General features: G+C 43.3%; 1 protein-coding gene across 2 annotated transcripts in view; it reads right to left on the bottom strand.

The window, feature by feature from the left end:
• Nucleotides 1-5,612: 5,612 nt before the first annotated feature.
• tbcd (tubulin folding cofactor D) overlaps nt 5,613-13,999 on the bottom strand; it is a 26,714-nt gene continuing 18,327 nt past the window's right edge. Inside the window, exons 30-40 of one of the 2 annotated variants that reach the window (XM_083977515.1) lie at nt 13,409-13,549; nt 12,319-12,402; nt 11,714-11,872; nt 10,657-10,795; nt 8,450-8,571; nt 7,574-7,651; nt 7,407-7,493; nt 7,220-7,307; nt 6,336-6,445; nt 6,160-6,244; nt 5,613-6,062 (exon numbers count right to left, since the gene is read on the bottom strand). In XM_083977515.1, coding sequence (XP_083833641.1) covers nt 6,039-6,062; nt 6,160-6,244; nt 6,336-6,445; nt 7,220-7,307; nt 7,407-7,493; nt 7,574-7,651; nt 8,450-8,571; nt 10,657-10,795; nt 11,714-11,872; nt 12,319-12,402; nt 13,409-13,549 — 1,117 coding nt within the window. In that variant the 3' untranslated portion in view covers nt 5,613-6,038. The remainder of the gene's footprint in view (nt 6,063-6,159; nt 6,245-6,335; nt 6,446-7,219; nt 7,308-7,406; nt 7,494-7,573; nt 7,652-8,449; nt 8,572-10,656; nt 10,796-11,713; nt 11,873-12,318; nt 12,403-13,408; nt 13,550-13,999) is intronic. The other variant, XM_083977516.1, reaches the window with a different exon arrangement.

Here is a 13,999-nt window from a genome sequence, read left to right as displayed (position 1 = left end):
CCCAAATCCTGGCTCCAAAAAAAAAGTCAATTTAAGACAACTTCTCAGATTCATGGACTTGGCTCACCTCTATATACAGTACCCATCTACACGCCCTAGCTGGATCTTTCTTTCTTTTTTCTCCCAAGTCTCTAAAAAACACCCACCTCCCTGCTGCCTTTTCCCTCCCACTGACTGATCCTTAAGGAACAGCCAACAGTTAATCTGACAGGGAGCGTCGTCAGGGAACATCTTCTTTTTAATTATCAGGAAAAACTCAGACTGGCTTTTGGATAATGGATTCCAAATGGTGAGCTCGGGTAGGTGCGGGCGTAGGGAGTTGAAGGAGGTGGCCACAGTACAGAGGGAGCGCAAGATCAGGAGGAGGAAGAAGAAGAGGAGGAGAAGGAGGAGGAGTGAAGAGATATGACCCCTCTCAGGTTCTGACCTTTGGCTGCCCCTGCGATCATGTGCTTTGCAGCAGATTAAAACCAGATTGACTGTGTTAGCTCAGGAGATGACTGAGTGACAGAATAATCTCACTAACAGATTCGCATCACAGCTCAGTGAAGCTATCGTACCCCGCGGGGTCTATCTGTTTGAGCTCTTGATACCTCATGTGCTCCACAGATCACATGCACATGATATGACTGATAGTGCGGCACCTCTCCACGTGGATGGTTGGTAACACAGCGTGGATTGCTGGTCGCCTCTTCTCTGCCCCTTTACTCAGTCTAAGTCAGTCAGCCTCCCCTCAGCACCAAAAGCCCATCAGCATCTATCATCATAGAAATAGTTGAATGAGAGAGAACCATAATCTTTTATGTGCTGTCCTCCTCTCTATTCCCAGGACGCGCTGGGAGCTCGACAAAGACGGAGAGTTCTTACAGCCTCGAGGCTTAGCACTAGAGAAAAAATAATAGAATCACACAAAAAACAAAACACAACCTAATTATTATGGCTCCAAACACATCGCAAGTACACATACATTCACACACACGGACCACAGGACCACCCCTGAGAGCTGACCTGGCCGTGCCCCCTACCGCTCAGCGCTGGCGTGTGTCCAGAACAAACTGGGCCTCTCCGTGGGGAACGGCGGAGGCCTGAGGCCGTGCTGCTTAGCAGGCGCCGAGGGGGAGGCAGGCTGCCAGTGGTCAGTCCCCGCCGGAGCTTCTGGGAATGGTGTCACACTCGCACTAAACTCCCCCCTCCCCGTCTTCCTCCTCCTCCTCCTCCTCCTTCTCCTGCTCCTTCTCCTGTCCTGACACCAGCCAGCTCCTGGGTTCAGGACAGGGTGCAGAGGTCGAGAAAGAACAGCACTCCTACGAACCAGCAGCTGGACTCGCTGTCATGGATGAGCTCATTCTGGCCAACATCCAAACAAGAGGCGAGCCAGACCCCTGACGTCTGAGCTGCCTCCATGAAGTCACTCTGCGAGAGTTGCAGCGGCAGCAGCAGCAGCAGCAGCAGCAGCAGCAGCAACACTTTCCCCCTGCACACAGATAAAGTCTTGAGACTTGGTGAAGTTCAACCGAGGCCAGAGCAACATTAGGAGAACTGAAACTGCACGCTCCAGGTCTAAAGAAGTAAAAAGGATAGCATCGGTGTAAGAGATGGATTGGCAACAGAGAAAAAGCACTGAAACAACATCTGATTAGAAGAAAGTGCAAAGAGGCATGAAAAAGGCAGTCTTCAAGGATGAATTTAATCTCATCATACCCATAACCAGGTTACTGTGAAAACATAACAAATCTTATTTGACGAAAAAGACCCTGAAAACTCCTAAGTGGTGCTAAGTAAGTAGATACAGATACAGCACAGACGATGACATTTCCCAGAAGGCCATGAGGAGCTCTCAGCAGGCCTCTTGATATCAGTTTAACCCAAACAGACCAGCTGGACAACAACCTCTACATCTGCTGCCTTATGCAACAATAATGCAAAAAAAAAAAAAAAAAAAAACACACAAAAAGCATCCGCCCCTCACTGTGCACAGGACGCATACTGAGCAGCAGCATGCACAGTAAACACCGGCGCATTGTGTATATAGGAACATAAAAATACTACATAGTGAATGAGGAATCTGGGAGGTGCTGGAGCTGATAAGGGCTGTCAGACTCCTCCAGGACCACAGCGATATGGAGGATAATTGGAGGCTGCCTGCTCCTCTAACAAGGGTAGTCAGTCCTCAGAGAGTATATACCGAGGAAATGGTTTAATAGGACTAAATCACATCTTCTCTTGCAGAGCTGACTGCTGTGATAAGGGGGAGAGAACATACACCAAGTGCCAATTGTAAGAAGAAACAAAAAAAACAGCAAGGCCTTGAGACGTCGTGGGCCTCACCTCAGCTTTTACAGCACAGACAAAGCGACCTTCTGTCTCGCAGGGAGTGAAAGCAAAATAGCAAAAGAACACCAGGTTAACACCAGAGTATGACCTTTCATTCAATTAGCCAAATTATCCATAAGCATTTGTGTGTGTGCTGTTGATATAAAAACACACTGCCCATTAACCTGTGGTCTATAAAAAGGACACAGCCTGAGCAATTAACCCACATTCCCAAACTTATCCAGCTGCCTCCATTTCTAAATGACTATAATTCCAAACAACGTGGTAATTTCCTAGGCAGAGAGCGCATGCCTGGTGTGCTGCTGATTATGGCTTTTGGAAACTTATAAAGACGGTGGTTTCCTGAAGGGAGACCGCATCAGCTGTCATATTCATAATTATAGCATTTCTGCTATTTCAATCAATCATATAATTATCGTATCTCTGCTATTTCTATCAGCCATATAATTATCATATTCACTTATTTCTACCTAAACTTTATTCCTATAATATCTTTATAGTTTTCTTTAGAGTCGCAGATCCATGACGTGCAAGTCTCGGTACAGTGTGTGCTGCTTTTTCCTTTTCCACCTCGTTTTCAGCACGGGCTCTGCTCAGAGTAATCACACAGCTAATTTCCATACACACTCCTGAACCTCTGACAGTGTGGTGAAAGGCACGTCTGCCGCCATCTTCAAATAAACAGTGCAAGCAGCTACTGCTGAGCACACGCACACTCAGACTCAGGAAAATGAAAGTTGGTAATTTCCTGTCAGAGCTTCCCTTTTCAAATCACAAGCGTGATATGAGAGTGTAAAAGTAAAATGACTCAAATGACAAAAGTAACACTGATAACGTTTAACACAAATTTGAAAGACAGCGAGGAGTCTTGAACCCAAAGCCAATTTGGTTGTAACAGCTGCTCCACAGGGCCTCCACTCCATAAATTTAGGGCAATTAAGCACTGAGCTCCACTAATGAACCTGACAAACAAGCCGGAGGAGGGTCCGCATCCCTGCACCAGGTGTTGAGGCCGTACACAGGAAGTCCCAGCAGGAGTAACACCTGGGAATAATAAACTCTCCCAGCAGACAATAGCACTAATGGGTGGCACTAAAAACATGGTAAAAGCTTCAGTATTAGAAGTTTAATAGCAATTGGGGCAACTGTGCATTTCTTCAACATGACTGTTCTGCTGCATAAACACAAAAGTAACTAAGGATTCCTAGATTATTCATGTGCAACATTGGCCTCAGAGGTTCAATTATAAACCAGATGGATGAGATGGATGAATTAAAAAAGGTTACCCACAGGGCGTTTAGTGCAGCATTCGCTGTCGTCCGCCACAGTTGAGTCATTGACAGTGAAAAGGGAAGTGATTTTACAATATATGCTTCTGTGATGTTGATACCAATCAGCGGATCATGAGGAAAATTAGAAACACGCTGTTTTCTCTAAGCAATAACAGCGACGAGCGTTCAAACAGAGCCTGGCTTGATTCATGGCAAAAACACTGCACAAGCACACACATTGTCCTCCCACAGGCCCAGGGATATGGAGCACAATACGAAGGATGGACCATGAACAAAATCATGAGCTCTCAACGTTCATATGATACGGAAGCGCTGTAATGATCTGACATAACCAGCCGCAATAACAGCTCAGTCAATATGAGCATTAGGTGTTTTTGAGTTGAGGGTTGAGCCATTAAACAATATTAAATCAGCCACTGCTGTAGAAATCTACATGTCTAAACAACATTATTACCCCCTCCCCTCCTATAGCTGCTATGGGCACCACTTAATCTTCTAATAACCAGAACAGTGGAGAGTGCAAGGAGGTCTTTCCTAATATCACACCAAACTGAGTCAACGAGGGAGGAGACCCCCCCTCCCCTCCTCCTCCCTCCCTCCCTGCTTCACTCCTCTAAAAGGACACCATTGTATGTGAAGTATTGCCATGGCTACTGCCGGCGAACTGTAAGCCTTTTAGAATTATTAGCATTCCTCTCTACCCTGAGCACTGTAGCAAAGCTGCTCGCTTTACCATCAATCCGCCTTGAGAGAAACACACCATTTCTTTCATTAGCAACTACAGGAATTTCCATCTGGCTGGGAATTAATTAAAGTCGAATTATGAGACTGCGGCAATATTGGGCTACCCCAGACAAATTCAACAACACCCACCGAGGGTATACGAGTGAATGTGTTCTTGTTAGTGAGACTATAGCAAGAGACCCGGTGAAGACACTTGTTGGAGACATCATCTCAGCAGTTAGCAGCAGGATAGAGATAAGAAGACGATTCATAATATGATCCGTCCACATTGTTTTCTCGAGCAACATTTTTCCATGTACTAGGTGATGTTGTTGTGTAACAACTGCATGAGTCATCCTTGAACCAAAGTTTTCCAGAATGAGGCAAGTGAGAGTGACACATCAAGGCGTATAGTGTGGATTTCATATCACATGAGCTCAAAGTAAGCATAATTTCCTATTTCCTATTCTTTTCCCCTCAGTGTCATTGATCATCACAGAAAAAAACTGAAATTTCTAATCAAAATGATCAATTCTGAAAACAACAATAACAACTTATATTTTAAAACGACAAGTCAGTGGAGCCCCAGTTCAAACTCTCAGAATAAAAGTTGAAAGCTTGATGTTTAACAGCTGTTAAAAACAAACAGCCAGATGTTTAAAATGATGTGGCTGCGTGCAGTTAAAAGAGCTGCTCAAATGCAAAAAGTTATAAAAAAACAAAAATTGAGAAAAATGACAGATATTTTTTCTAATCAGTTTCATGAGGGTTGAAATACACTTCAGCTTCCAGGTTAAACCTAGTTAAATTAATCTGATTAGAAATAAAAAATGTAATGCAATATATACTGATTACAGGGCTGGGGGAGTTTCTGCAATGTATGATAAACGATCTGAAACCATTTATTGAAAAAAAAAAAAAAAAAAAAATGTAACAGTTGTATCTTTGTCAGAGTGAGACAGGGAATCTGGCTGAAACAATGTGGTCACTGTCGGATCCTAATGAGAGAGCCTGGACCAGGGAGGCTCCGCTATCAGTCCAGGGTCTCCTCTGGTCCCCCTGCACCTCCACTGATGCAGAAAAAGTAGGTCTGTATGGGAACCATGGGAAAGCAGGACCCCAGAGACATTCTATGGGTCTGGGCCAAACACAGCTACATGCGCCCATTTCCTTAGAGTGAACACATAGGAGAGTTTCAGTTTCAGTGTGTTTATTGTTCCAGGTACATGTTATACTGTAAGTAAAGCTCTAGTAAAACCGGCTCCAAGGTGTCTCTTTAGTGTCACCTGAAGAAAAGAAACTATCTCTAATATGATAATAATAACATATATTAAGAGTTCTCTGGAGGTTGCAAAACAAAGGAAAAAAATTTAAGGTATGAGGAACTTATTGTTTACTTCTGCATGCATGCAGGCTAGGATTAACTGATTGACAGGGTGCTGAATTTTTAATTTATCGCAGTGAGAGCTTTTGATGTGGTAGTACCTGTCAAAACTTTGGTGTAATGACAACAATGATAAGAGAAGGAAATCGCTGACATTTTCGTCCATTTATTGTCATGTAAAACTGTTGTTTGGAGATGAGTAGACCGTCTTCTTGAGAGCAGCATTCACAGTCTATTATTATTTATTTTTGCTGGGATTTTGTCCACCTACACGATTTCCTGCTGGTTTTCACGGCCACAGATGCTCAGGACACCTCGACAGGGCTCTGCTGATGAAACAGAGTGGATAAGGTTAACTGGAAGACGGTGGTGACACGCGAAGAATTTCCGGCATCAAGCGCTCGAGCTCTAACAGACGTCACTTACCTTGGCAACCGCCTGAGGCCTGGGGACTCCCAACCAGTCACAAAGCTGATTCCTGTGAGACCGAACTGTAGCAAGATCGCTCTCCCTGGAAAAAGACACAATAATGTATCACACATCCTGAATGAATTACCTGATGAGGAATATTCAACAACATCACATCCGCTGTGATTACTCACCAGTTAGTATCACTGAGCAGGGTCATGACATCATCCAGCACCTCTGCGTCGATGACATCGTCGTAGGTCAGCACCATCTCGTACATGTGACTCGCTGTGGTTTTTCTTATCTACAGGCAAAAGGAAAAACAAGTTCATTTGTTTGTGTCTTTGCTGTTGTGACAAAGAAATGTAAAAATACAATGACACCACAGCAGCTGGAGGTGTGAGGCTGAACACTGACACAGTGATGTAAGAAAAAATGCTAATGACAGCTTAACGTGCTCGCGATGACAATGCAAACATGTTAATGATTTGCAGCAACATTTACGATCCAATCCAATCTAACCAATTTTTTTTTTTTGTTGTTTTTTTAAAGTATTTTCTGGAGCTTTTTGCCTTTAATTGATAATACAGTCAGAGAGAGACAGGAAATGGGAACACAGTAAGGGGGAATGACACGCAGCAAAGGGGCAATTATGGGGCGCCTGAGCTACAGTATACAGTACAGTAACGGCCCATAATTCAGTTTGTTTAGCACTGTGCTGTACTGAGGAATAAATTCAAGACATAACAGCTCACATGAGGCATAAAACATTTGCTATTAGCACTAAACAAAGTGCAGGTGAAACCAACAGGCACATCTTTTGTTTAGCAGCCATTTGGTAATAAATCATTAAGACCAACTTTGTACTAAATTTCAAGGAAATCCATCAAATACTTGTTGTGATATTTAAGTCTGGACCACAGTGATGGACCAACAATCAAAGACATACATCACTGACATTTTAAGAGTGTGACTTTTGTAACATGAACCCGATTACTGCATTTTCTTTTTTAAATTCCGTAACAGTTCTCATACATCTTATACATCAAAATATATTGACTTTGTCTTGTGAACTCACCACGGGGAAGGAATGGCAGAGCATCATCAGCAACTGGGTCAAAACTTTCTTTCTCACTTCTCCCTGGAACTGGATCAGCCCACAGAAGCTGGGAAACACCAGTCAGCACAGTCCATCATGAATGCTTCATTTTGCCTCAGTGGTGTACTTAATGTTTACACGATAGTCAACGAGATGGGAGACTTACACAGCTATACAGGCGCGCAGCTTGGGAATAACTTTGGACTTCCTGAACTCTTTGCAAAGAGCCAAAAGATCCACACAGAACTGATGACTTGGAAAACAGAGACACAGTAAGACTCATAGTTCCTCATAGATGTCATCCACATTTTATTTTTAAAACAAAGCACTTACTTCTCTTGTGTGGCGAAGATTTCGAAGCAGCCGTTAGCGAGCATCGGACTCAGCATCTTGAGAAGAGCAATAGTCACCCTAAAAGAAAGAAGAAGAACAAAGGAAAGGGGTTTACTGACATGATTGTTCTTTTTTTATTTCTTCATAGCCTGTTGATCACTGCACAGAAGCATGGGGATGTAAACAGAGATGCTTGATGCTACATAAGTTACTATAAGTTTCCCACAGAAGCTCTTCTACATCCCATGAGCTTCACTGTGAAACCAGGGGACATTAATCTTAAGATCCTCGGGCAGTGGTCTTCTGTCTACTCCAGAGACCAGGTTAAAAACTAAAGGGGACAAAGCTTTTGCTGTGAGAGCCCCAAGGCTCTGGGATGACCTGCCCGAGGAAATAGGGTGGTTGGAGTCAGTGTCTTCTTTTAAATCACTACTTAATAAACATTTCTTTCGTTTAGAATTTCCTGGTTTTACCTGAGCTGCTGTTTTTTTTTCTGTTTCCCACTGTTATTTACCGGTTTGTTTCTATACAGTACAGCCCTGCCTGTTTTATTGTCATTTTAATGTCTAATTTCATCCCATGATCTTTGTTTCTTGTTTTAACTGTTATCCTAATTTTCTCTGATAAACACTTTGTACTCTTGTTTGATAAGTGCTCTATAAACAAAGATTATTATTTTTATTATTATTATGATATTAAGGAGACATTGCTTGGATGTTCTGTTAACCAGGGACCGGTAAGCTACTGTTAGCTAGCTCCACTGGCTAACACATTCATATGTCCTGTCAAACTATAGCCCTGGAGGTAAATAACTGACATCTATCCATTTACGAAGTAGGGTTTTAAAAAGATGTAAGTGTGTTACATTGTGTGTACCTGTCATTACGGAGGTTGTCTCTGAAGATGCTCAGCAAAGTATTTCCAAACTGTGTCAGGGTGGCATCATCTTCCTGGATCCCTCTCAGGTAGTCAAACAACGACTGGGAAGAAAAATGTGCCTGAACAGAGACAGCAGAGAGTGGTGGTTACTCATGGCGGTGACATGGGTGCGAAAGCGACTTTTTATCTGACACCGTCGCTGTCTGCAAGGAAGGAGATCTGCTTTTACATTTTGCTATTTCCTGTGTACTATCACTGCCATGTTGTAACATTTCACGCTCTCAAAATTGACGGTGTTCTCACAAACCTGAGGGGGCCTCGGAAAGATAAACAACAGATGATATCATCGGACTGCTGGAAAGAAAGTGTCAAACCTTGACATACTGTAGCAACACGATGTGCTGCAGATAAACAACATCACATAGAGACATTGCATGTGATTTCCTTACCAACGGTTCAGCAGAAAATAATCTGTTTTCTATTTGTGTTTCAGAGATTAAAGGTTATTAGAAGAACTAGCCAGCCAAAAACGATACCCGTAAATACTGTGAAACACCTGAGTGCTATAAATACTCGTTGGATAAGATTTTTTTTTCTCTCTATCTGTAACTTGGGACGGTTTCTGCCGTTTGGCCAAAGCAGGTCTGTACTGAATGCTCTCTGCGTTAAGGCTGGCCTTCAGGGCAGTTCCTGGAAAGTCGGTGGATGCTCCGTCTCTTTCTGGCCAGTGTGAGTATGCGCCTGTGGTGTGAGAATGGTAATCTTGGCCCACGTATCGATGCAGTCTTGGCTCAGTTTCCTGCATGCAACCCTGTGCAAACATATCAGTCCTTCCCGTCTCTGAGGATGTATCTGTGGCAAAGAAAGGCTGGGAGAGCAGGAGGTAAAAGGCAAGACGAGAGCCAGATCGTCTCAGAGGGAATATGTTTACGGCCTCCACTGGCAGATGAGTTCAACTTTAGCGGCCTCACTGCTGCTATTACAGGCTTTAAACTTATTATTCTTTATTATATCAACAAACAGTAGAAGTTAAAAATAACCCAAGCATCACCAATCTTTACAGCCAGGACCTACACATCTTTACAGGCAGGAATGATTGGTTTTAACAGGTTAGGTCATACAAGAGGCAGAGGAGGAGGTGGGGGAAGAACTTGATCGACCCCAGTTCGGGGCCCCAGGCTGAGCCTCTCGAGTCATGGTGATCAAAAGGTCAGGAGAGGAAAAGTAGTAGACACGCTTTAACGTTGTTATTTAGCACTGCGATGCAAATATTCAACTGATGGGAAAATCTCGCTCGCCAGTACCACGAGGGCCCCGTCTGATTAATTTGTTCTGCATAAGTCTGCATCAATGCTTGGAAAACCAGGTGGCTGCAGCAGAGTTGCAAGTTGAGACAGGGTGGAGATAAGACACACGGCCTGGTCTGTGACTTTCAGAAGTCAGCGAAAGTCAGGCCTTGAGCAGAAATGTTTTTTAACTTTGATGCAGGTCTGCAGAGGACGAGACTACATTAGACACAGAGCTCCTCCTGCTGGTGTAAACACCTCCTATTGCAACTAAGAACCAGCCAAAGCAGCACACACTCTCCCAACAAACAGTCAGGCCTAATTATGTGAGGAAATTAGATTTATACGACGAAATGGAGCAGTGCTGCATGATAAAACATGCCAGATTACAAATTAGCGAAGAAAAATGATACCCCTTCTCTAGTAAATCCATTTTCTGTAACTGTATACGAGTAGTAAAACGTTGAGACAGCATCTCTAAGAGCAATAAAACGCCAAAACTAACAATACTGTTAAGTGAACTCCATCTACACTCCCGTTGAAAATTTTACTCATTATGTAACTTTTAGTTTGCAGCCTGATGATATCATTGAATGTGGATATGGTTACGCTTTAACAAAAATCATTATGGTAGGAAATATATAAAATACAGATGAGTGTGAAATAAAAGGAGAAACATGATTAAGCATTTCTAACAAGCACGTCCTGAAGCTTCCTGTTGGTGTTCAGAGATTCTGTGACTGAAAAGGCCCAAAGTTTGACTCTTACGCAGAAATTCGACACAGGGTGAACCCATGGATTCTCTATGGAAAGCTTGTTTTTCTGTTTTTCCTTGTAATTTTCTCACTCATCTGTACATCATACTGCTCTGATTTGACAATGTCCTACTCCTCCCATCCCCATCATCAGTTGACCTACTGTGGATTCGGTGATTCCTCCCACAGACACAGTGAGTCCCAACAGGGTGTGGTACTGATACTGAGGCAGTCCGAGCAGCTGGGTGATACACTGGAAAGCTTGGGAGGGAGCGTTCCAGTCCAGACTGGTTGTGGTCTCACTGAAAGACAAACCAAGTCGTGTCGAAGATTTAGGTTTTCGTCCATTAAATTGCTCCACATCAAACATGTATATTCAATATACAGCGCTGTGCAATGATTTCAAGGGACTAAAAAGACTCTCATCCATCGTGCAGTACCATCAGGGAGGCACCTGATTGGTCACAATTCATTCTGCAGCATGACAATGTACCCAGATACAGAGGGAGAGTCATCAAGAACTGCATACAGCAACAAGAATAACAAAAACAAAAAAACTCTGCTGGTTGCTACAGATGGTCTAATCTGATTTCAACATGTTGGACACTGAGACGGCCTAGATTCACAGAAGTGTTCAAAGATGCTTGGAACCACCCAGTTGCCACGTTTCTTTTTTGTTTTCAACGCCTCATAAGAAGTCAGCAGAATAAAATATTTTCTTTATCACAGTACTGTATATTCACCAAACAAACGCTGGTTTAAAATCACAGGAACTGTTTTGTTAAAGTCAACCTAAACCAAAAATTGACTTTTTGAAACATGTCAATATAGTGTTTTGGCTTCTGCTAAAAGACATTTCAGCAGCAAAGTCGCTAATGCACGCCATAACTGAGCATTTTAGATTTGAAAATGCAGTTTCAAAGCCAGTGTCTAAAAAAGTTGGATTCAGTTTTTCAGCACCCAGTCAGGTTTAATACGTCGGGTGCAAGTCATGATGCATTGCACACTCAATAATATACTAATAATATTCATGGAACCTGGATTTTTCAATGAGGGAGAAATAGTAGACGTGTCTTTAGCCTCTTTGCGAGTTTTTTTTAAAGAACTTTTTTGTGGGAAAGCAATTTTAATCAAAAACTAGTCATAGCAGACCATTTTTTTTTACAAATTTTAAAATGTCTCTTTAGAGGGACTTTAAGGTCAGGGCAGGATTAACTCACACAGGGAAAATGCTGAGCAGCTCCTCTCTGTGGGGGATGTGAGGTACTGCGGGCTCTGTGCTGTGGAGGAGGCGCAGGAAGATGTTGCCAGCGTGGGCTCTGTATCGGTCAATCTTCTCGGCCGCCTGCTGAGCCAGGCAGCACATCGTCCGACTCACACTGCACACAGAATAGCAGAATATAGTGTTAAAGGGTTAGTTCAGAAAACCTTGCAGAGTTTCACAACACTAAATTCTAGGTGAGGAACAAGAAAGATCCATCAATCAATCTTGTATGATGAATATGCCCAAAGGCAACACTGGGTATAAATATTACCATGATTTAACTTTCACTGGTATCCATGCAACGTTTTTTTTTTTTGATCGTGTTCCTGCATTATAATTAAAAAACAACTTGATCCAAGTTGGACTAACTTCTTGTGTTACTGTGGCCACACCTCGAGACACTGAGGTGACACACAAAAGAAAAGATTACCTAAGCCTCAAACTGACACTAATTGACACTAACTTATTTTACAGTTTTTATGGTCAGCTGCTGGAGATGGGAAGAGTTAATGTGTAGAGTAGTGTTTGTAAGAAAAAAAAAGTTTTCAGATTTCAGCTCACAGGTCTGGCAAGAGGATCTCAGGAGCATCACTGGCCACCAGCACGGTCACATCCATCAGGCTGCTCATTGCTGCTTCTCTCACCCTGGACACAGCGACAGACAGAGAAGAACGGCATACCACGGCTTGAATCTACTTTACATTCACTTATCACAGAGTTATCACACTCGTTTATCTATTTAAAACAAAAAGTCTTGTAAAAAAAGGAACACGCTGGCACAGAGCCATACAGCACCATTTGAAGACTGTATTTCAAAATCACTGGATTTGACAGATTCATAATTAAATCAGCTTCATGGTTGCAGGGCACTATTAGTTTACGTGAATCATTCATCATGGACGCCCCACCCTGAAACAGGTGCAACAGGTGATGAAGGGTCATTTTGTGACATGTGAGGCAACGAGAAACTGAAGAGCGTTTATGTTTGAAAGAGGTACGTACTGTATGTCCCTGCATGGGTGTGATCTTAAAATTAGATTAGATTAGATTAGATTAAGTTTATTTGTCCCCCATGGGGAAATTTGTCTTCACAGACTGCACAATGAAGGACATACGTCACAAGACAGACAATGGTATACACAACAACATGCACAGCACCAGTGACAACATACAGTACATGACGACACAGTGAAACAGCAGACAGACAGATCAATATTGGACAGACAGATCAGCGGGGCCTGCTGTTCAGGGCCGCTATAGCTGCAGGGATCAGCTGCAGGGATCTGAACTTGAGGATTCCGTCAAATACACAAGAAAAGTGCAGTGTAAGAAAGGCAACATTGAACAGGAGTGATACGGGCATGTAAACAAGGAGGAACAATCCAGACAGCCTGAAAGAGGTAGCCCCTCCCATGTTCTGAGGACAAGTGACAGGCCGGGCGACATTCCTGGCGAGTCGGTAAGCATGGCCTAGGGCTACTTGTGAGACAGGCATGCATGTCATGTCTTCATGTCCCCGAGGTGGAGGGACAGAAAAACGCCAGGCGCCTCAGGCAGAGGAACATTCCTAATCCCTGGGGCAAATTAAAAGGGCACGTGTGCTTTTTTGTAGGCCAAGCATGAGCGTTTCCGTGTATATAACTTCACTCACCAGGCCCCGACATCCCCCCGTCCGTCTGTCGTGTAGTCGTTCATGCTCTCGAGCAGGGTGCCGTAAACGTCCGCTACATTCTCTGAGCACAGACTGGACTCAGGAGTACCGTCGGCACAAACACCGGCCTTCACACACACTCTGACGGAGAGAGGAGAACAGAGAAAAGTTTAAAGGTAGAACAAGGAAGTTATCACATGAACATGGGTAAGTTAAGTGAGATAAAATACATAAAGTTTGAGAAAAAACAAAAGGTTTTTCGAGAAACCAATGGACAGACATGTCAGTCAGGTCGTGCAGGTAAAGTCAGCCCAACTGTTTATTTTAGCGTTACAGCCCACACAACTACAACAAAAGTTAAGCTAGCAGACAGACAAGACAAAGAACAGGGGAGAGACAGAGGGGCCTTCATGACTTAGGCCTGAACCTTTAACAAATAACTACTAGAATTACCGGCTCATGGTTGTACGCCTCCGCCAACCAGACAAGTCATAATCTCCCCTTCCTGGGTTAGAGCAACGGCCAGACGGGTTTTTTGCTGAACATTATGATGATGCGGAGAAGTTCATCTTTGACCATTTGGATATAAAT

The sequence above is a fragment of the Trachurus trachurus genome (assembly GCF_905171665.1).
Source record: "Trachurus trachurus genome assembly, chromosome: 8".
NCBI classification, from domain to species: Eukaryota; Metazoa; Chordata; class Actinopteri; order Carangiformes; family Carangidae; genus Trachurus; species Trachurus trachurus.
Note: the sequence above shows the minus strand (reverse complement) of the source record. Positions and strands in the feature narration are given on the sequence as shown.